At 60.6% G+C, this 19,072-nt stretch overlaps 2 protein-coding genes across 2 annotated transcripts in view; both read left to right on the top strand.

Moving 5' to 3' along the window:
• Positions 1 to 2,963, top strand: part of SRRM3 (serine/arginine repetitive matrix 3) — a 53,492-nt gene extending 50,529 nt beyond the window's left edge. The window contains exons 13-16 of the mRNA XM_029221600.1: positions 8 to 202; positions 728 to 952; positions 1,033 to 1,170; positions 2,762 to 2,963. Of these exons, the coding sequence (XP_029077433.1) occupies positions 8 to 202; positions 728 to 952; positions 1,033 to 1,170; positions 2,762 to 2,963 (760 nt within the window). The remainder of the gene's footprint in view (positions 1 to 7; positions 203 to 727; positions 953 to 1,032; positions 1,171 to 2,761) is intronic.
• Positions 2,964 to 12,349: 9,386 nt separating this feature from the next.
• HSPB1 (heat shock protein family B (small) member 1) lies at positions 12,350 to 14,022 on the top strand. The gene is made up of 3 exons (XM_029219262.1): positions 12,350 to 12,867; positions 13,553 to 13,616; positions 13,707 to 14,022. The coding sequence occupies exons 1-3, from the start codon at positions 12,516 to 12,518 to the stop codon at positions 13,894 to 13,896; spliced, it is 606 nt and encodes a 201-aa protein (XP_029075095.1). The 5' UTR covers positions 12,350 to 12,515; the 3' UTR covers positions 13,897 to 14,022.
• The last annotated feature ends 5,050 nt before the right edge of the window (positions 14,023 to 19,072 follow it).

A 19,072-nucleotide genomic window follows, 5' to 3' on the forward strand; every position in this document is an offset into this window, starting at 1 on the left:
GGCGGAGGCGGAGGCGGCGGCGCTCCCGGTCCTCGGCGTCCGCGCCCCGCCGCAGGGGCCGCCGGCGCTCCCGGCCCGCGCCGCCCCGGGGCTCGTCGCGCTCGCTCAGCAGGGCCCGCTCCAGCAGCGACTCGGGCGGCGACGCCCCCGGCCCCGGGCCCGAGCCCGGCTCCGAGCGAGGTCACGGCGGGCACGGGAAACGGTGAGCGGGCTCGGCCCCTGGGACCCGCACCGGGGTCCCCTCCCCGCCCCCTCGCCCCACCGAGCCCTCTCCCCTCCCCGGTCATACCCCCTCCCCGCGCACTGAGCGCCCCACCACTGACCCCTCTCCCCGCAGCGGACCTGTCCACCCGCCCCTGCGCTAAGATCCAGATCCTCCTCCCACAACAGAGCACCCTCCTCCCGTACTCGCCCCCCACCCCCATGATCACTCTTTCTCGACAGCACGGAACAGCTTCTTCCTCACTGATTCCTCTCCCCCCACCAGAGCCCCCTTCTCTCCTCCGGGAACCTCTCCCCGACCGCCAACACAACAACCTCTTCGTCCGCACTAACCGCATAGAACCCCTTCCCCTCCTGAGTCCTTTCCCCCCCCAGGGCTTCCACTCACTCTCTCCCTAAGTGAGCCCCCTTCCCTGTCACCGGGACCCCCTCCGCCCGCTCCTCCCCTGCCCGGGGCCCACTGTCTCCCAGCTGAGCCCCCCCTGTCGCCGTGCCCCTCCTCCAGGGCCAAGGAGCGGCCCCCGCGCGCCCGGCCCGCCAGCACCTCCCCGTCCCCGGGTGCGCACGGCAGGCACGGCGGCCCGGAGGGGAAGAGCTCGTCGCGCAGCCCGGGCCCGCACCCTCGCTCGTGGAGCTCCAGCCGCTCGCCCTCCAAATCCCGCTCGCGCTCCGCGGAGAAGAGGGCCCGCAGCCCCAGCCGCTCGCCGTCGCCCAAGAAAACCGTGGGCCGGTAAGTGCGGGCCCAGGGGTGGCGGCGGGACCGGCCGGGGCTGCCGGGCCGCGTCGCTCATCTCGGGCCGGGCCCCGCAGGGACAAGGACGGCGAGGGCCGCGCGAGGCACGCCGAGGCCGAGGCCGCCCGCGCCCGGCGCCGCTCCCGCAGCTACTCGCCCATCCGCAAGCGGCGCCGGGACTCACCCAGCTTCATGGAGCCGCGGCGCATCACCAGGTACGGAGGGGCCGGGGCCGGGCCACGGGGACCTTGGGGGTCCTCGACCAACCGCACCTGGTGCGGGGAGGGGAGGGCGCCGAAGGAGAGAAGGTGAGGGTTGGGAGAGGGAAGAGGGCGCTCAGGCTAGGACTGAGGTGCTGGGGAGGGGTTGGGACCCGAGAGGCAGAGGTGCAGGCTCACTGCGGGGAGGGAGGCCTCCAGAAGGGAAGCGTCCTGAGGGCCATGGAGGGGAGGGGCTTGGTTCTGGGGTCTGGGTACAGCAGCAGGCAAGCAGTTCAGCTCTGGAAGATTCCAGCCATCCCTCTTGGAGCCCCTCCCTCCTCCTTCCCTCCCCACATTCATCTCCTGGCAATGATGTGTCCTTTTCTCCTTCATCTCAAGGTCCAGCCTGCTGAGTGGCCTGTGGCCAGCCTGGGGGCCGGGTGGACCCCCTCTCCACAGGCTGCAGGGGAGATGTCCATGTGAGCTGACTGGCTCTGTTCGGCTGTCTGTCTGCCTCTCCTTTTCTCACTAAGCTCTCTGCTCACTTCCCAGTCCCCTGGGGAATTTGGAGGAGGGGGCACTGGCAGTCTGGTCTCTGGGGCAGCTGTGAGGGGAATCGGTCCCTCCCACTTTGCCCACACAGTCTGCCGGGACTGGAGGGTCTGGGCCTGGGTCTCCAGGTGAGATGATGGTCTGCATTTGTGGAAATCACCCTGCAGCCCTAGATCCCCGACATGGGGTAGAGGGCCACAGGCAAAATTCTGAGCCCAGCTCTGCCCTGGCCTTGCTGGGCAGCCATGGGAGATCAGCGTGCCTCTCCGGGCCTCAGTTCTCACATCAGAGCTAGAGGCCAGGCTGCCAGGCTTGGGACACCACCACCCCCCAGATACCCCCATAAGCAGGGGGTCCTAAGACAGCCTCCACACCTTCCACCTGGCACCCCCTTCAGCCCCTCCCAGGCTGCCTCCTCCTCCCACTAACATACACCTGTTTTCTTCCTCAGAATTAACCCCACGCAATGGGGCATTGTTGCCCCCTTAACTCTGTTTTCTTTTCTCTGGGTCACAGTCTCCTGGCTTCAAACTAACTCTGGGCCAGCGGGAGGTAGCTGAGTAAGGAGTGGGGGCCAGCAGGCCTGGGCCAGGGCCTTGGGCATGAGCAGCAGTGGCCAGGGGGCTCCTTTTGTGCCCTCTGGGTGACCTGAGAACCAATATCCTCCGTCCTGTGGGGAACAAAGAAGCAGGAATGGGCCATATTCACAAACCCTCCCATGCACAGAAGCCACTGCTTAGCTTGGCTTAAAAGTTGCATTTATTCAACAGATTTTTATTGAGCACCTACTCCGGTCAAGCAGAGACTTGGTCCCCTTTCCCTGCAGACAAGTGAGGAAAAACAAAGTGATCAACATGAAATTGGACCACTGCATGTCCAGTCTTGCTGGGGCAGGGGTGGAGGTGGGGAGAATTCCAAGGTCAAGGCTCAGGGGAAACTGAGGCAGGGAAGCCCTGGCCACTGCTGGGGAGGGGCTCAGGGCCTGAGTGAGGGCCCAGGACTGGCACAGATCAGGGCCTTGGCTGGCCTGTAATCAGCTCTTCCCTCCCGGCAGTGCCCGAAAGCGTCCCATCCCCTACTACCGGCCCAGCCCCTCGTCCTCCTCCAGCTGCGTGAGCAGCGACTACTCAAGCCGGAGCCCCAGCCCTGGCCACAGCCATGGCAGCTACAGCAGCCGCAGTCGGACCCGCAGCCCTTCCAGGACCCCCAGTCCCAGCGACCACAGCCGGAGCAGCTCAGAGAGCGGGGGCTTCTGAGCCCCACAGACCCAGTTTCGTGCCCCCTGGCACAGGGAGAGACGAGGGGTCAGGACCCAGGAGCTGCAGGGGGCCTGCACCCCACTGCTACAAGGAGGTCCAGGGAAGACCTTGAGGGCGGGGGCCCTGAAGACAAAGAGGATCTGGATTCTGCTGCTTCTAGGGGGCCCCCGCCCTCACGTCCCACTCGCCCACCATGGCCAGGGAACAAGAGCCTTTTCGAACACAGGGACCACCCTGCCCCGCTTCCTGCTTGATGCCAGCTCACCAGGCTGGGGACCTCAGCTCAGTGGACCCAGGGACACCTTTGACGGTGCCAGACCTGGGAGCCTCCCCTGCCACTCCATAGGACCCTCAGCTCCTCTCTACCACTGGGCGGACACGGAGATGGGACAGCAAGCCGGAGCTAAGTTAGACAGGAGGAAGTATGGCCTGACCCTTGGTGCACCACCATCCAGGCTGAGGAACCACTTCTTTCAAGCCGGCTGCAGGAGGACCCTGGCTGAGGGCTGGAGGCTGGCCCCAGAGCCTCCCCAGATGCCTCCCCTGGCCCAGGAGTGCCCAGACTGGGTGGGCCCCTAAGCCCCAGCCTGAGGGGCCAGGGAGCTCACCCTTGGTCGCACCTCTCCAGCCCAGGCTCTCTCCTCCAGCCCTCGCCCCGTGCCCTGGGCCGAGGCCACACCAGCCAGGCCTTCTGCATGACGAGAGGTGGGATATACAGACCACAGCTGCATCTGACCCTGAGATCAAAAGGGGTTCGGGTCAGGAGGTGGAAGGGAGAAGCGGTAGACGGAGGAGGAGCCTGTGAGGGGAAGAGCAATGCAGTCGGCTGACTGAGCGGCCTCGGGGAGCCCCGGTGTGCCCAGTGGCTGGGACCTGGGCCGGATGGCAGCAGGCCTAGGGTGACGTGCCCTTTGGGGCTGCCCAAGGGAGCAGGGAGCCAAAGGGAGCACTTCCTCCTCCTCTTCCAGAGAGGGGCGCTACACCCCTTCGAAGAAAGGGTAGAATGTAGACGGAGGGCCTTGGCCTGGGGCATGGATGGGGAAGCAGCGGCCCCCAGCCCTCTACTGCTGCTCCCAGCCCCCTCCTCCCGGGGCCCTCAGGGATCTCACGAAGTCTTCCTTGGCCCAACAGGGCAGATGCCCTGGGCTCCGGTGGGGGGAGGGGTCTGGGGTCTGGTCTGGGTTCCCCCTCTCTGTTTCCCCCTCCTTCTCCGCGGTGCGGATAAAAATTGGACTCTAATAAAACACTTGGTGCCCGGATGGCAGGTGGTGAGACCAGGCCTCTGTGGATTTGGGTACCTGGGGAGTGTGGGGAAGGCAGAGGGTCCTGGGGTTCTTGCCTCTGAGAAATGAGAGGGACTCAGACTCCTCGGGATCAGGAGAAGAGCTGGCACCAAGGGACCATGACCCAGCACGTCCACCTCGTGTCTCCACGCATGAGTCTGGAGCCTGCAGCTTGGTGGGGAGAAAAACAGGGACCCAGAAAGGCGTTCTCCCTAGCCGGGAGGCCCTGTGGGCTTTGAATACCCCCATTCCACCCGACGCCCAGACACCCAGCCTTGCTTCAACAGTGAACAGGGGATAGGACAGGCCCACGTGCAGGACCCTCCATAGCGGTGGAGTGTTCAGAACCGCTGGAACACGGCTCAGAACAACGCCAGCTGTGAATCCAGGCTCCACGCGGAACTGTGAGGAAGCCGAAAGGGGATGTTGTCCTAAGAGTGCCCGGCACAGGGCCTGCCATAGAGCGAGTCATAAGTGGCCACTTAAAAGAAAACACCGTGTGTCCAGCCCCGGATGGGTGCTAGGATGGGGATTGGAAAGGGAGAGCTTGGCGTGGCTTTTTACTTTTTAATAGCTATTCACACTGTATTTCTTTCTTTCTTTTTTGCGGTACGCGGGCCTACTCACTGTTGTGGCCTCTCCCGTTGCGGAGCACAGGCTCCGGACGCGCAGGCTCAGCGGCCATGGCTCACGGGCCCAGCCGCTCTGCGGCACGTGGGATCTTCCCGGACCGGGGCACGAACCCGTGTCCCCTGCATCGGCAGGCGGACTCTCAACCACTGCGCCACCAGGGAAGCCCTGGATTTCTTTCTTTATAGAGACCTAAACAAATGCACACACTCTCCTCTTCCTCCTCTCCTCATCTTCCTTCTCCTTTTCGTTTAGTGGTAGATTTTAACCTTGCTTTGAATCAGCAGCTCTTTGGGAATCTGATGGAAGTTGGGAACCCTTTCCTCGAAATAATGTGCACACGCCCACCATCTGCAGGCAACTTCAGACCTCACAGGCACTCTGCAATCCTTTAGGGCTCCACAGGTCAAGAACCCTGACCCCCCTCTACTGAGAGGGCAGCGGACATGGCCACGGCTCTGGGCTGTGCGTGCCACGACACAGGAGATGTCCTTGGTCTGTTCTGGGCTGCAGAGCGGGGGTGCCATGCTCTGAAATCTAGGGCTGTGTCAGCACATGACCCCTCTCTACTTTCTATTCCCTCAGACCGGAAGGGGCACCTGAGGAGGCCTTTGGCCGGTGGCTCTGTTTCTGATCTGAGGAAGCTGGTCAAAGAAGTGTCAGTGATCTCTTTAATGCTTTACACAGGTTCAGCAAAACTAGGCCTCAGGCTGGGAGTTCCCTGGCGGTCCAGTGGTTAAGACTTCACGCTTCCGATGCAGGTGGCACGGGTTCGATCCCTGGTCGGGGAACTAAGATCCTGCATGCCATGTGGCACGGCCAAAAAAAAAAAAAAAACAGCTGGGTAGGGATTGGGGCTCTAGGGAAAGCAGACTTGGCCCTGCTCTGAAGATGCCGCCTCTTGGAGGGGATGGGGGCATGAAACATACCCCAAGGTGGGCATGAAAGTTCAGCCTGTCTCACACAAGCCCAAAGCTGCCCCTTCCCCTTCCCCCCTTCCATTCCCTCACTGCCCAGCCGGACTGCCTTCCTCGTCTGCACCCCACAGCCAGGCTGCAACCAGGTGACCAGGCAGTGCCACCTCCTTTTCTGCCCCACCCCCACTCCTGGCCTCTAACCACGACCCCTCCTAGGCCCACCTCCTCACCAGCTGGCCTGCCTGGGTCTGGCCCACTCCAGTCCATCCCACCATATCCACAATTCAAATCTGACCATTCCCTCCCTCTTTCCATACATGCTTACTCAACACCTACTATATGCCATGCCCAGTTCCTGGCTCTGAGGACACAGTAGTGAATTAAGGAAACAGAACTCCCCACCATAAGGATCCCATGACCATGTCCACCAGCTCGTAGCACTTGGAAGGCCTTCCGAACGGCGAACGGCTCCACCTGGAATTGCCATCCTCTCCCGCCGCCACCCTCCAACCTCCGCTCCCATCACTGTCCTTGACTCCAGCGGACCCTCCTCCCTGGGCTCCCCTCGGCCCCAAGGCATGCCCTCTCCACCTCCACAGGTTCCTGAGAGCTCGTGGTTCCAGGCCCAGCTCAGCTGCCCCCTACTTCTAGGAGCCTTCCCGATCCCCAGCTGCAGTGGCCACTCCCACCTCTGGATTCCTCCAGCCCTAGGTCTGTTCCTGCCTTTAGGGTATCGAGCTCTTGATCCAGTTATTTGTTGGCGGGTCTCTCTCTCCCTAAATCTGTGAGTTTCTGGAGCCCAGGCCATGCCTTCTTATCTCTGCATTCCCCGAACAGGCACCCTTGAGATGTTTGTTGAATGAGTGAAGGAGTGAACGAGGCAACTATGGCGTGAGGGGTTCCAGCAACCGTGGGGGAGGGTGGAGACCAAAGGCATGGTGGCAGCAGGAAGACCCTAGAGGGCGACAGAGAGAGAGGAAAAAAAACTGCTGGCTGGCGGCGCGCCAGAAGGGATAAAAAACAGGCCTGGACAGAGAGGAGAGATCCCTGGGGGAGGATCCACGGCAGCCTGGAAGTCCGAAGCTCTTGTCCTCAGCACCTCCTTGGCTACTTGGCGCCCGTTCCGCCGAGAAGGACAGGGAGGGTACCAGGCCCCTGTCCCTCCCGCAGACGGAGGGTTCAGACTGAACTCTTCTGCCCTTACCTTGGGAAAAGGGAAAAACACTGGAAGGCAGGCAGGAAAACAGGAAATTCCAATTCTATGTCGGGTAACAAGAGGGGGAGACGGGGGCAGGGGTGGGGGAACCTTAGCAAGATGTGGCCTTTGGGGTGTAGGACATCCTCTCCTCACCTCTCTCTCTGCACTTGGGGCCTCAGGGGCCCCTCCATCTTTCCCCTCCCTGCACACACAGCAGCCAGGAGGCTGGACAAGGCTTTCCCGGGTCCTGGCAAATTCGCCCCTTTTTCTTAATCCGTTTCCTACAGCCCCAGACCCAGGGTAGCAAGTCACAAATGCACATGCCCAATTTGGGCATCCCAGCCGACTACCCCCCTCCCCTGCCTCTCTGAGGTGCTCTTGGAAGCCCCCTGGCCTACTCCCCCGACCCTCCCACCTCCGCCTCTCTCAGCCGAGGGCATATTCAGCAAACCGGCCTTATCACCAGGCGCCTACCCTTCCTTTGCCAAGCCCCCCTCCACCTGAGAAAGGACACCCAGCACAGGAGGCTCCAGCCACAGGGCCTTCCACCTCCACGGCCACCGCAGGGGTTGCCCCATCTCCACGCCCTCCCTCATCCTCTACGTCCACTCACCATATGCACATCCCTGGGTGGGGTGGGGGGTCGTGGGGGATGGGGAGAGTAGAGAGTGGAGGAGAAACTGTCGATTCACCAGCGCTGGAAGGAGCCTTCGAGAATGTCCAGTCCGATGGTCTCATCGTACAGATGAAGAAAATGAGTCACGGAGGCCGGCTGTTGGCCAAGGTCACAGAGTTAGAGACATATACGTCCCCAGACTCCCACGCTAGACAGATTCTTTCTACTGGACAGCAGGGTGGGAGGGGTAGGAGGATGGATCCCCAGCCCTCCCACCCGGCCCCTCCTTGGCACCCCTTCAGCAGTGATGGAGGCGAGGTGACCCCAAGGCCAGCCAGAATCCGAAGGCCTAGGAGATGGGTTTTGGGAAATGGACTCCCGGAGGGGCAGTGTCTAGACACTTCCAGAAAGACCCAGAGCCCCCCCTCCCCCATGCGCCCTCATTACGGCTGCCCACATTCTTAGTTCCCAGCAGGCCCAGCGGCTGGCGCTTCATCTGCCATCAGGCCTCTCCCGGGAGCTCGGGCAGCTGCCTGAACACTCTCGCACTTTCTGAGGCTGGGCCAGGGAGGGAAGGGCTGTGGCAGCTGGAGTTGGCAAAAGCCTGCCAAGGGAGTGGCTAGTGTGGCCAAGTGCTCAGGCGCAGCAGGGCCAGGCCAGGAAGCTGGGAGGCTGTTCTCGGAGCTGCGGCAGAGTAACCCAGACTCTGGGGCTAGGGATAGGGGACAGGCCCCTCTGATTAAGGAATCCCTGCAGTGTCCCCCTGATCCCCACCCCCTTGGCTTCTGGGAAATCCCTGCAGGTGGAGTTGTCCTCTTAATCCCAGAAAAACTACCCCTGGGAGCTCAGTACCCTAGAGGAAGGGCGCTTGGTCAGGGCTGGAAGTGAACCCAGAGAGGCTAGCCCAACCCTCCCCATCCCACAGGTAACCCTGGGCTGCACACCTCACCCTGGGCCTGCAAGCCACAGCCCACGGCCCTCCCTGGACTGCCTGGGAAGTCTCCCCCCTGCCGGATAGAGAGGCAGGAGGCCTGGGTTCCAATCCCTCCATCCTTCACCAGCTTTGTGACCTTGGGGCAGTTGTGACTCTCAGTTTTCTCATCTCCAGGATGGGACTCTGATAAGATACCTGAACGTGCTATAAAGCACATACAACCAGGTAATTCTCATTAATCTAAGTCTCAATATCCAAAATTAAAGGCCCTCTTTCCTTAATAACAATGAACACTTCTGAGCACCAGGCACTTCACAGGAGTTATCGTGTTATAGATTCACCGCAGCCCTGCAAGATGGGTGTGTTAAAAAAAAGATGGGTGTGTTATTAGCTATGTCTTGCAGATGGGGACGTGCCAGCTCAGAGAGGTCACCAGGCCAGTGAACAGCAGCAGGTTCAAGCCCAGCCTTGTCTGACTCCAAAACCCAGTTTCTCCTCCACCCCTACCCACGCTTACTACCACCCAGAGCTACCCAGTTCCCCTCCCTTATGATTGGCAGCTCTGATCTGAGAGTCCCTTGAGAAGTGACCCATTGAAGATGGATGTGGGGAATTCCCTGGCAGTCCAGTGGTTAGAACTCCACACTTTTGTTGTAGCAAAAATAGAAATTAGACTTTTCTGATAAACAGGAAAATAAGGAAACAATGAACAGGCTGGGGAAACAACATAAACAGGCCTGAAAGAGTTAAGCAATCTTGGTTATTCTTTAGCTGTTACTACTAACAAACACTTGTAGCTAGACTTGTCCTTCACAAAGCTGATTACTCTCTGACTCCATACAAATTACCCTTTGCACCTGGCATTTCTTCTCCCCCTACACTCCCCTGTAGCACTCTTCATTTCAGAAAGAAGGTCATGGGCCCATAACTTCAGGGACATCAGACCCGGTTGCTGAGCTACCTGATGCCAACTTTGGCCATGAATTTGCAGAAGGAAAGAAATGCAAGACCTCCACTACTTTTGATCCTTACCATATACCCCGGACTGCGAGCCCCACGTATAAAATCTTCTCCGATTCCCCAAGGAGGAGGCACAGTTCTTGAGGCGTTAGCCTACTGTGTCTTCCCTTTGCCTGGCAAAGAAAATAAAAAGCCTCTCTATTTCTTATCTTCCAATTCTCTGTCTCCATATTTTTATCCAGCGTCGGTGCCGAGGGAGCCAGATTTGGCAATACTTTCACTGCAGAGGGCCCAGGGTTCAATCCCTGGTTGGGGAACTAAGATCCCACGAGCCCCCCAGGCGTGATTAAAAAAAAAAAAAAAAAAAGATGGATGTGAATTCTCAGTTCTGCTGCCTCCACCTCCATGGGCTGGGTGCTGGGGGTGGAGCCCTGGATTGCACAACTTCCCCAAGCCGGGGCAACAGGGATGGATCCTCCCCACCTTGGTTTCAGGCAAAATGAAGGGAGCTCTGAAGGTAGCTTCTGTCTACAAGGTGCTGGCGGCCAGGCAGGCAGCCCCCACCCAGAGCATGGTTGGGCCACACTTGAAGGCACCCATGATTATATTTGACAGCTCCCGCTAGGGTGGGGCACCTGGGCTCCAGTCTGGGCCAAGGTGGGCAGGCAGGGACGGATGAGGGCCCTCCCTGGCTCCTGACCTCACCCTGACTTAAAGAGCTGGGGATAGGTGGAGTTGGGAGTGCCAGGGCGTGAAGGCCTGAGCTGAGACCCTTTGGGGGCAGCGAGTAGCTCCCCATGGAGACTGGGCTCCTGACGTGATCCAGCAAGAGGGGCGGAGCAGAGGGCAGGCATCCTGTCTGCCTCCTCTCCTTGGCCCATGAGAGCTCCAGGTGCTTAGAGGCCTTTCCAGATGTGACCTCAGATTTGTGGCCCAACCCCAGCTCTTTCCCGATGGGGAGCAGGTGGGTAAGAAAGAAAGACATCTAGGAGTGCTCTCTTTAAGAAGAAATTGAGGCTCAGAGAGGGCATGAGACTTGTTGCTACCCCAGCTCATTTTTCTAAATTAATTAATTAATTTATTTTTGGCTGTGTTGGGTCTTTGTTGCTGTGCACAGGCTTTCTCTAGTTGAGGCGAGTGGAGGCTACTCTTCCTTGCGGTGCGCGGGCTTCTCACTGCGGCGGCTTCTCTTGCTGTGGAACACGGGCTCTAGGCACGTGGTCTGCAGTAGTTGCAGCACGCGGGCTCAGGGGCTGTGGCTCGCAGGCTCTAGAGCGCAGGCTCAGTAGTTGCAGCGCATGGGCTTAGTTGTTCCACGGCACGTGGGATCTTCCACGGGATCTTCCACGGCACGTGGGATCAAACCCATGTCCCCTGCATCGGCAGGTGGATTCTTAACCACTGTGCCACCAGGGAAGCCCTACCCCAGCTCAATGAGGTGAGTGGACTGGAGTCTGGCTTTCAGCCCCTCAGGTGTCCTGGGCGGGGCAGGGCAAGTCCTGCGTGGAACTGGCAGGAGTACAGCCTCAGCCCAGCCCCAGGAGAGGGGCAGCAAACAGAGTGGGTCTCGGAAGCAGAGGAAGTAAGGGACTCCAAGGTGGGAGCCCCATGAGGGTAAGAGCCCTGAGCACTAGAGAGGCAAGAGCCTTACTCTGCTAGTGTCTTACAGGAGGCCGTAGGCCAGTCACCTATTCTCTCTGAACCTCAGTTTCCCCATCTAAAAAGGGGGGATAAAAAGACAGAAGTCAGGAGAAGGAAGGCTGGACTGGGGTCCTGCCAATGAAGGCAGGAGAGAGAGGAAACGTTAGGATTATGGCAGGACCCGAGGGGCAGCATCCTCTTCCAGAGGTGGGAGCGAGGGCGTGGATCCCATAGGTGGTCAGATAGGAGGTGGGGCAGGCCTCAGGCTTCAAGCAAGTTTGAAGGAGCTGTACTACCTGAAGCCCCCTCTCCCTTTGTGCTGTGGGAATATTAAACAAAAGGGGCTTGGAGATCATAATCTGAAAAGAGGAAAAGGAGGGGCCTTGGCCCAAATCACACAAAAAATCAGTGGCAAAACCCCTATGAGATTCAAGGTTGCTGCATTTCAAGTTCCCTGTCCAGAGCTCCTCAAGAAAAATAGATATAATGGGGAGCTTTGACAGTAACCTCTCTCCTGACCCCCCTCAGCACGGGGCCTCAGGGGTTGTGATCTGGGTCTGCCCCACTGGGAAGTCAAGGGGAAAACGGCCAAACCTACACACGCCACAGCCTCTGCAACAGGGAGACATACACGCTCTCTTTCCTCCCCCCTCTTTCAACTCCAGGGAGCTAATAATAAACAATAATTCATTATCATGTACCAGGTCCTGGACTAAAATGTTTACTTGCATTAAGTGGCTGAATCCTCACACCAACCCAGTGATGGAAGCATTTTCATCGTCATCATCATCCCCATTTTCCCGATGGGTAGACTGAGTCACAAAGACTCTCATTTGCACAAGTTCATCCTGTGAGTGGCAGGACCTGGATGTGAACTCAGGCAGCCTGGCTCCTGAGCCCACACTCCTAACCATGCTGCTTCTTAAGACACTATTTCAGACACCCTGGGGTCCAAATCCCGGCTCTGCCAATTCCTAGCTGTGTGGCCAGGGACAAGCAGCCTGACCTCTCTCTCGGCTTTATCCTCCTAGACTGTCCACAGATCGCGGCCTAGCGCTTTAGCACCCGGGCCTGCGAGCGTCCGGCAGTGGGTACTGCACCAGCATCGGGGCTCCAGTCATTTGTTTTCTCAAGCAAGAGAAGGTTCCAGATGTGGGTAGGGCCTTCCTCGCCCCGCCCCGCGCCCCGGTATGCAGTGGGGGGAATGCAGGGGGAGGGGCTGCTCCGGCCCGTCACTGCCATTAATAGCGACCTGAAACACGCCTGCTAAAAATACCCAGCTGGAGGCCCATAAAAGCGCTGCTGGGGCTGGCGCCCGACACTTCTCGCAGTACTCCGAGCCTCAGCCAGACGCGCCCAGACCAGCCAGCATGGCCGAGCGCCGAGTGCCCTTCTCGCTCCTGCGGGGCCCCAGCTGGGACCCTTTCCGCGATTGGTACCCGGCCCACAGCCGCCTCTTCGACCAGGCCTTCGGGATGCCCCGGCTGCCCGAGGAGTGGTCGCAGTGGCTGAGCCACAGCGGATGGCCGGGCTACGTGCGCCCTCTGTCCGCCGCCGCGATCGAGGGTCCCGCCTACAGCCGCGCGCTCAGCCGGCAGCTCAGCAGCGGCTTCTCGGAGATCCAGCAGACTGCCGACCGCTGGCGCGTGTCCTTGGACGTCAACCACTTCGCCCCCGAGGAGCTGACGGTCAAGACCAAGGACGGCGTGGTGGAGATCACTGGTGAGCCCCCCCCGGGGACAGGGGCGCCGGCCCCCGGCCTCTCGTCGGTCCTGGGGAGGAGCCCTGGTCAGGGACCTGGGTTGAAATGCGGGGCGGGGGCCGGCGGGGCGGGGGCTGGAAAGTGAAAACTTAGCCGAGGACCCGGGGGCAGAGCCCGGGTAGCGGGCCTCCTTGCCCTGCCCCTGGCCTGTATACACTCCTCTGGAGTTGGGGGGTGCTGATAGCTCCTAATGGATCTTTTAGCCCTAAAAAGTCTACGCTAAGGGAAGAAACGCCCCCTTCCAGCGGAGACCCCCAACGGCCCCAGCCCCACCCCCAAGGGACCAGGTCTCCCCGCCCCCACCCGCGCGCCTACCCACCTCGGCCGGCGGTTGGTATGAAGAGGGCGTCGCCGCCCGCCCCACGCCGTCTCCGCCCCTAGCCCGTGTCCGCGGAGGGGGCGTGTGCGCGTGCCCGGCGCTGCGGCCCCCCTCACCGCTCCCAAAGCCCCTGAACCGAACTTTCCAGAAGCTTCTGAGATCCCGGGACGGCCTGGGGCACACAAATCCCTTGGTCAGTCTTGCCTGCCCTGAGTCCTGGCCGCCAGGTGGGACGCGTTTGGATGTGCGCCAGCTGGAGAGGCCGCCCCTCCCTGCCTCCTCTGACCTCCTTCCCGCCCCCCGCCCCCCACTCCCCTCTTCCTCAGGCAAGCACGAAGAGCGACAGGACGAGCACGGCTACATTTCCCGGTGCTTCACTCGAAAATACACGTGAGTCCTGGCTCCAGAGCTGGGGGGACGGGAGGAGGGCGCAGGGACACGCAGGTGTGTAATGCTTCTCCTCCCTTTCTGCGTGTCCAGGCTGCCCCCCGGTGTGGACCCCACCCAGGTCTCCTCCTCCCTGTCCCCCGAGGGCACGCTCACCGTGGAGGCCCCGTTGCCCAAGCCAGCCACCCAGTCGGCGGAGATCACCATCCCTGTCACCTTCGAGGCGCGTGCCCAGCTTGGGGGCCCAGAAGCTGGGAAGTCTGAACAGCCTGGAAACAAGTAAAGGCCCTAGCCTAGTTGCCCACCCCACAGTAGCCATCACTGACCGTCCCCACCCACCAAACCTCTGTACTCTTTTGATATCTTTACCTTCTGTTTTTCTCAAATAAAGTTCGAAACAACTGCCTGCCCCTGCCTCGGACCCTGGTGTGTTTGTGGAGACATAGGGGTTGTTGGTGGTTCACACGTTCATCACCTTTGCTGAGGGCCTGCTGTGTGCCAAGATCCACTCTGGGCCATGTGGGTACAGTGGTATCCATCACAGGGCACAGCCCTGCCCTCCAGTCCCTTGTTTATTAAGAGAGAAACAGTCATTGTTTACGGCAATTAAAACCCCCAGGGCTGGGCTTCCCTGGTGGCGCAGTGGTTAAGAATCCACCTGCCGGGCTTCCCTGGTGGCGCAGTGGTTGAGAGTCCGCCTGCTGATGCAGGGGACACGGGTTCGCGTCCCGGTCCAGGAAGATCCCACGTGCCGCGGAGAGGCTGGGCCCGTGAGCCATGGCCGCTGAGCCTGCGCTTCCGGAGCCTGTGCTCCGCAACGGGAGAGGCCACAGCAGTGAGAGGCCCGCATATCGCAAAAAAAAAAAAAAAAAAAAAAAGAATCCACCTGCCAATGCAGGAGACACGAGTTCGAGCTCTGTCTGGGAAGATCCCACATGCTGCGGAGCAACTAAGCTCGTGCGCCACAACTACTGAGCCTGCGCTGTAGAACCCGCTCGCCGCAACTAGAGAAAAGCCCGCACATCAAAGACCCGATGCAGCCAAAAATAAATAAATAAATTCATGAAAAAAACAAACAAACCCAGGGCCAGGTGTGGGATCAGGGGAAACCAGGAGATGCACCTGGCCCAGGCTTAGGCACTCAGGAACACCTGGGCAGGGGGCAGGTGAGGGGGGACAGGGCAGGGTCTGGGGAGGGGAGCTTCCTGGGAGCTCAGAGTTCCTTCCTGCCCTCCTCATAACTTCATTAATCCTGGGGAAGAGGGGCAGGACCAGGTAGCTGGTATGGGGGGGGTGACCACCCCAGGTGGCATTCTGAGGGGAGATTGGCCTCGTCAAAGGACCCTTCCCGCCAGGCCAGGCCGTGCAGGTAGCAGGGGGGCCTGGGCCCTCAGGCCTGAGGGTGCCCTGCAGAGAGCGAGGGCAGGTGTGGCCTAGGTTTTGGTGGAAGAGAGGCAAAGACCTGCCAGGGGAAGCAGTGGCTACAGGAGGGCCTGCCTTGACTGTCGCCGGCAGGAACAGCCACACCTACCTCGGCCTTTGTCCTTGTCCTGCCCCGACCCTCTCCCCTGCCCGAGGAGGGTTCGGGGTGACCTAGGGGAGGGAGAAAGTAGATGGGGGCTTTGGAGCCCAGTCTGAAAGTAGATGAGGGATTTTGAGACCCCACATTCTGTCCACCAGCAAGGTCCCAGAGCCGGGGGCTATGGCCAGACGCTTGTGGGTGCACAGCCCTACTGTGTCAGGGTCCCTGAGAGGAGCAGAACCCGCAGGGCGGGGCCTGGGGCATCCACACACCACCGCTCACGCAGTCCAACTTCTCAGTTTCTCCTCCCTGGTGCGGGCTCCCTGTTGGGACAGCACATCTGGAGCAGGCGTAAAGCCAAAGGAGGTCCCGGCCCTTGAGGGCCCCGCCGAACCTGGAAGGAGGCCAACAGGGAAGAAAACACCTGGCACGAGGACGGCGCTGGGCCAGCTGGTAGCACAGGTCTGGGCCTGTCAGCCAGGATGCCGCCCAGTCCACCCGCCCTCCCACCTGGCTTCCTGAGCTCTGATTGCCTAAATCTTCCACCCTCTCCCCAAGACGCACACCCCCCACGTCTCAGATGTCTCCTGGATGCCTCCACGCTCCCGTGGCCACGACCCAGTCAGCCTGTCCAGTTCTCACCCTCGCTCTGCTGGCCAGTGCCCTTGTGGTTGGCAACAGGATGGCCCTGACCTCCACGGGGGTGGCCGGGTGCCCAAATCTGGTCGGAGAGAGTGACTGCAAGCCTGCCGGGCTGCCAGCTCCTCCACTGGTGCCCTGGACGTGTGGGAGAGCTTCTCCTGAGCCTTTGACCAGGTAATCCTCACATCAGCCCCGAGAAGAGGTGCGGTTACTGCTGCTTGACAACTGGGCAGTGAGCCTCAAAGAAGTGAAGAGACTTGCCCAGGTTCACACAGCTCGTCCTGGAGGGAGCAGAGGGCCATCTGCCTCGCCCCAGACACGGGAGGTCCGATTAACTCAGACACAAGGCTGGCGGGGTGGGGGTGGGGGCTCCACAGCTGGAAGTGCTGCCGCATCAGGCTCCGTGGGGCCTCAGGAGGAGAAGGACAGGGATGCAGCTGAGCCTGGGGGCCAGGGCCACTCGAGGGGGCGAGGCTGCAAAGTGGCCCGGAGAGAGCTGCCAGGTCTCAGGCCCAAAGTCCAGGGCCATGGCCTGGGGTAGGCAGGGGTCAGCGCCTGGGTGCTGTCGGTGCTATAGGAATGGAATATAGATCCGGGGGCTCAGGCCAACACTGGGGTCACAGCTGGGGCACGAGGGAGGTAGGAAGTGAAGAATTCAGTCCCTGCAAAGGAAACAGGCCGCAGTCTCCGTGGGAAACCAAAGTAGGAGGTGAGGAAGTGGGGGGCGGGGCAGAGGCAGGAGGGGAGCCTGGGGCTGGGCTGGCCCTACGCCCAGAGCTCATCTCCGAAGACGTGGGATCTGGGCAGCACCTCTGGGCGGAGTGGTGGATGGGGCAGGCTGGCTCAGGTCCCGGGGTCTCCACGGCGAGAGGCCAGTTCTGGGCATTGAGATGCCTGGTGAGTCCCTGCCCTACTGCCGTCCCCGGCCTCGCCAAGCATTTCCCTGATTTTCAGTGGGTCCCTCTCTAAACGCCTCTGATGACATTCAGGTCTGCAGACTCAGACACTGGCCTTGGTTCAGTGAATGCTAGCATCTGGGTCCCTCTGCTCAGCCGAAGGGTGCCTGAGGGGCAATGCCCCCTGCTGCAGGCCAGTGACAAAGGTGCCCTCAGGGACCTCAAATCCCTGTGGCAGCTGCTCACCTCTCACCAGCTCCAGCTCCCCCAGGGATCCGTGGAGTGCACAAGCCGCTCTCAGTTCCAGGCTGATCCCTGGGTCTCTCCTTTTCTCTCTCCCTCCCAGTTATGAAATCTGCCCTCCCTGTTGTCACCTTCTCTGGGCCCAGCACCCAGCCCGTAGGTCCAAGTCCCTGCTTGAGCTCAAGGGGGCAAGCAGAGGACACAGCCCAGTGACGAGCAGCATTCTACCATTAGAGAGGGCCCAGGACAGCCTGCGGAGTCTCAGTGGAGTGGGAAGGAGGGATTTCCAGAAGTGACCCTTGTGTGACGGGCAAGGGGGAGTTGCATGGGCGAGGGCTGGAAGGCTGGTGTGGTCAAGCTGGAGCAGGGGCTGCAAGCAGGGAGGGCAAGTGAAGGAGGTGCGGGGGCCCCATCTTGGAGGGCACCGAAGGCCTCGCTAAGTGCAGGCTAAGCAGAGGGTTTAAGCATTCCTGCTTTAGAAACAGGGTTCCAGACCGTAGAGGAGAGTGGATGGGAGGGGCAGCCGTGAGGCAGGGGCAGTGTGCTGCTGAGATGTAGTGGACACGGGTCCTGCCAGGGAGAGAGGGAGAGGGGGAGAGGGGGTTCGCACGCCAGATGTGGTAGCAGCAGGCTCTGCAGTGTGGGGTGACACACCGGATGTCGGGGTGCTGGGGGTGGGGGAAGGAGGGGACCTCTAAAGTCCTGGGCTCCCTGCCTGGGGCTTGCTGACTTCAGTCTCTGTAAGGTCAAGCAGCCACCAGACCTTGGCTGCTGGGGGAGTGAATTGTTTCCAGCTGCCCTCATCTTCCCTGCTACTGAATCAACCTAGGGTTTGCCAGAGAGACTGCTCTGTGGAGAGGGTGGGGTGGGGGATAAAAGCCGCCCAGAGAATGGCTGTGGAGGACCCCAGTGCTGGATCCAAAGGGTACAGCCAGAGCACCTTTGTGATGGGGGATGGGCAACCAAGCGAAGGGAGAAGAGGAGGGTAGGGTTGGACTGGAGCCCCCGCCCAGGGTTGACCAGGAGGTTGACCATTAGAGACCCCAGACCCCTGGCCGGCTGGCAGCCACACAAGCCCTACGTGCCCTGGCAGAGCCCAGGGCAGGGCAGAGACCAGCCTGGAGGGGGTTCTATCTGCTGGCCTTACCCCGGACCCCCTGCACCTCTACACTACACCCAATCCCCATGTGCACACAGTGGGACCTGGGGGTTTGGGACAGCCCTGCAGCCAGGACTCGGTGCCGGGTCCAGACGTGCACAGCAGCGACTGGGCTCCAGCTCAGGACCAAAGCAGTGAAGGAGGATGCAGCATGGGTGAGGGCAGCTGGGCGAGCCTGGGCTGGTCTTAGCCAGTCTGCCACTGGGCCCTGCAGCTCAGACCCTGATGAAATGGGGGCTAAGCCCTGCCCTCATGCTGTTCTCCTAGGGAAGTGGACCCTGGGAATGTGTGCCCCCCCACCCCAAAGTGTGTACTGTCTGTCCATCTACCATGGCCCTGTGTTCCAGCCCTGAAGAGCACAGGAGCCTGGGGGCGGGAATGACTCCATCCCTGGCAAAGATCCTCTTAGTCAAGGGCTCTGGATCCTCCCCTCCCTCCTCCACCTGCCCAGGTGACTTTGACTTCATCATATGCATCTAACTCTGCCTCCTAAGGATGAACCATATTCTCATGGGCCTCTTATGAGACAGCTCTGCCAACAGCTAGTTGTGCAGGGAAAGCTGGAAGCATGAAAAATACCAGGAATCCCAGGCCTGGCTAAGAGACGGCTCCAGATCAATAACAAAATCTCTGGATGGTCTCGGGTACGAGCGTGGAGGGCGGAAGAGCCTCACTGGCCAGTTGGCCACTTCCATCTCTTCTGAAGGGCAGACTGAGGACAAGGGAAAGTCAAGTGCCCAGACAGGGCTCCCAGCTTGCAGCCCAGGGGGAAAAGGTAATATGCGGGGACCCTGGGGAAAACTGACCTGCCCTAGGAGAGGTCCCTGCAGTTTAATAACCCCCTCCTACCCTTCCTTCCAGCCTTGCACGCCTACCAGCTTGGAACACCTTCCTGCCCAGCCTAAATGGCAATGGTTGGGTCAAGATGCGGCACTGGTGGTCCAGGGGCTGTCTCAGCGGAAGGAAGTCTACCCTCACCCCCACCTCGGGCTGAACA

This window comes from Monodon monoceros, unplaced genomic scaffold (assembly GCF_005190385.1).
Source record: "Monodon monoceros isolate NGI ecotype Baffin Bay Population unplaced genomic scaffold, NGI_Narwhal_1 Super_Scaffold_13, whole genome shotgun sequence".
Lineage (NCBI taxonomy): Eukaryota > Metazoa > Chordata > Mammalia > Artiodactyla > Monodontidae > Monodon > Monodon monoceros.

Bases quoted from the DNA above. Each gene is read 5' to 3' on its own strand.
- HSPB1 (XM_029219262.1), top strand. From the start codon at position 12,516: ATGGCCGAGCGCCGAGTGCCCTTCTCGCTCCTGCGGGGCCCCAGCTGG. The intron at 12,868-13,552 runs GTGAGCCCCCCC...CCTCTTCCTCAG, and splicing joins CGGCGTGGTGGAGATCACTG to GCAAGCACGAAGAGCGACAG. The intron at 13,617-13,706 runs GTGAGTCCTGGC...CTGCGTGTCCAG, and splicing joins TGCTTCACTCGAAAATACAC to GCTGCCCCCCGGTGTGGACC.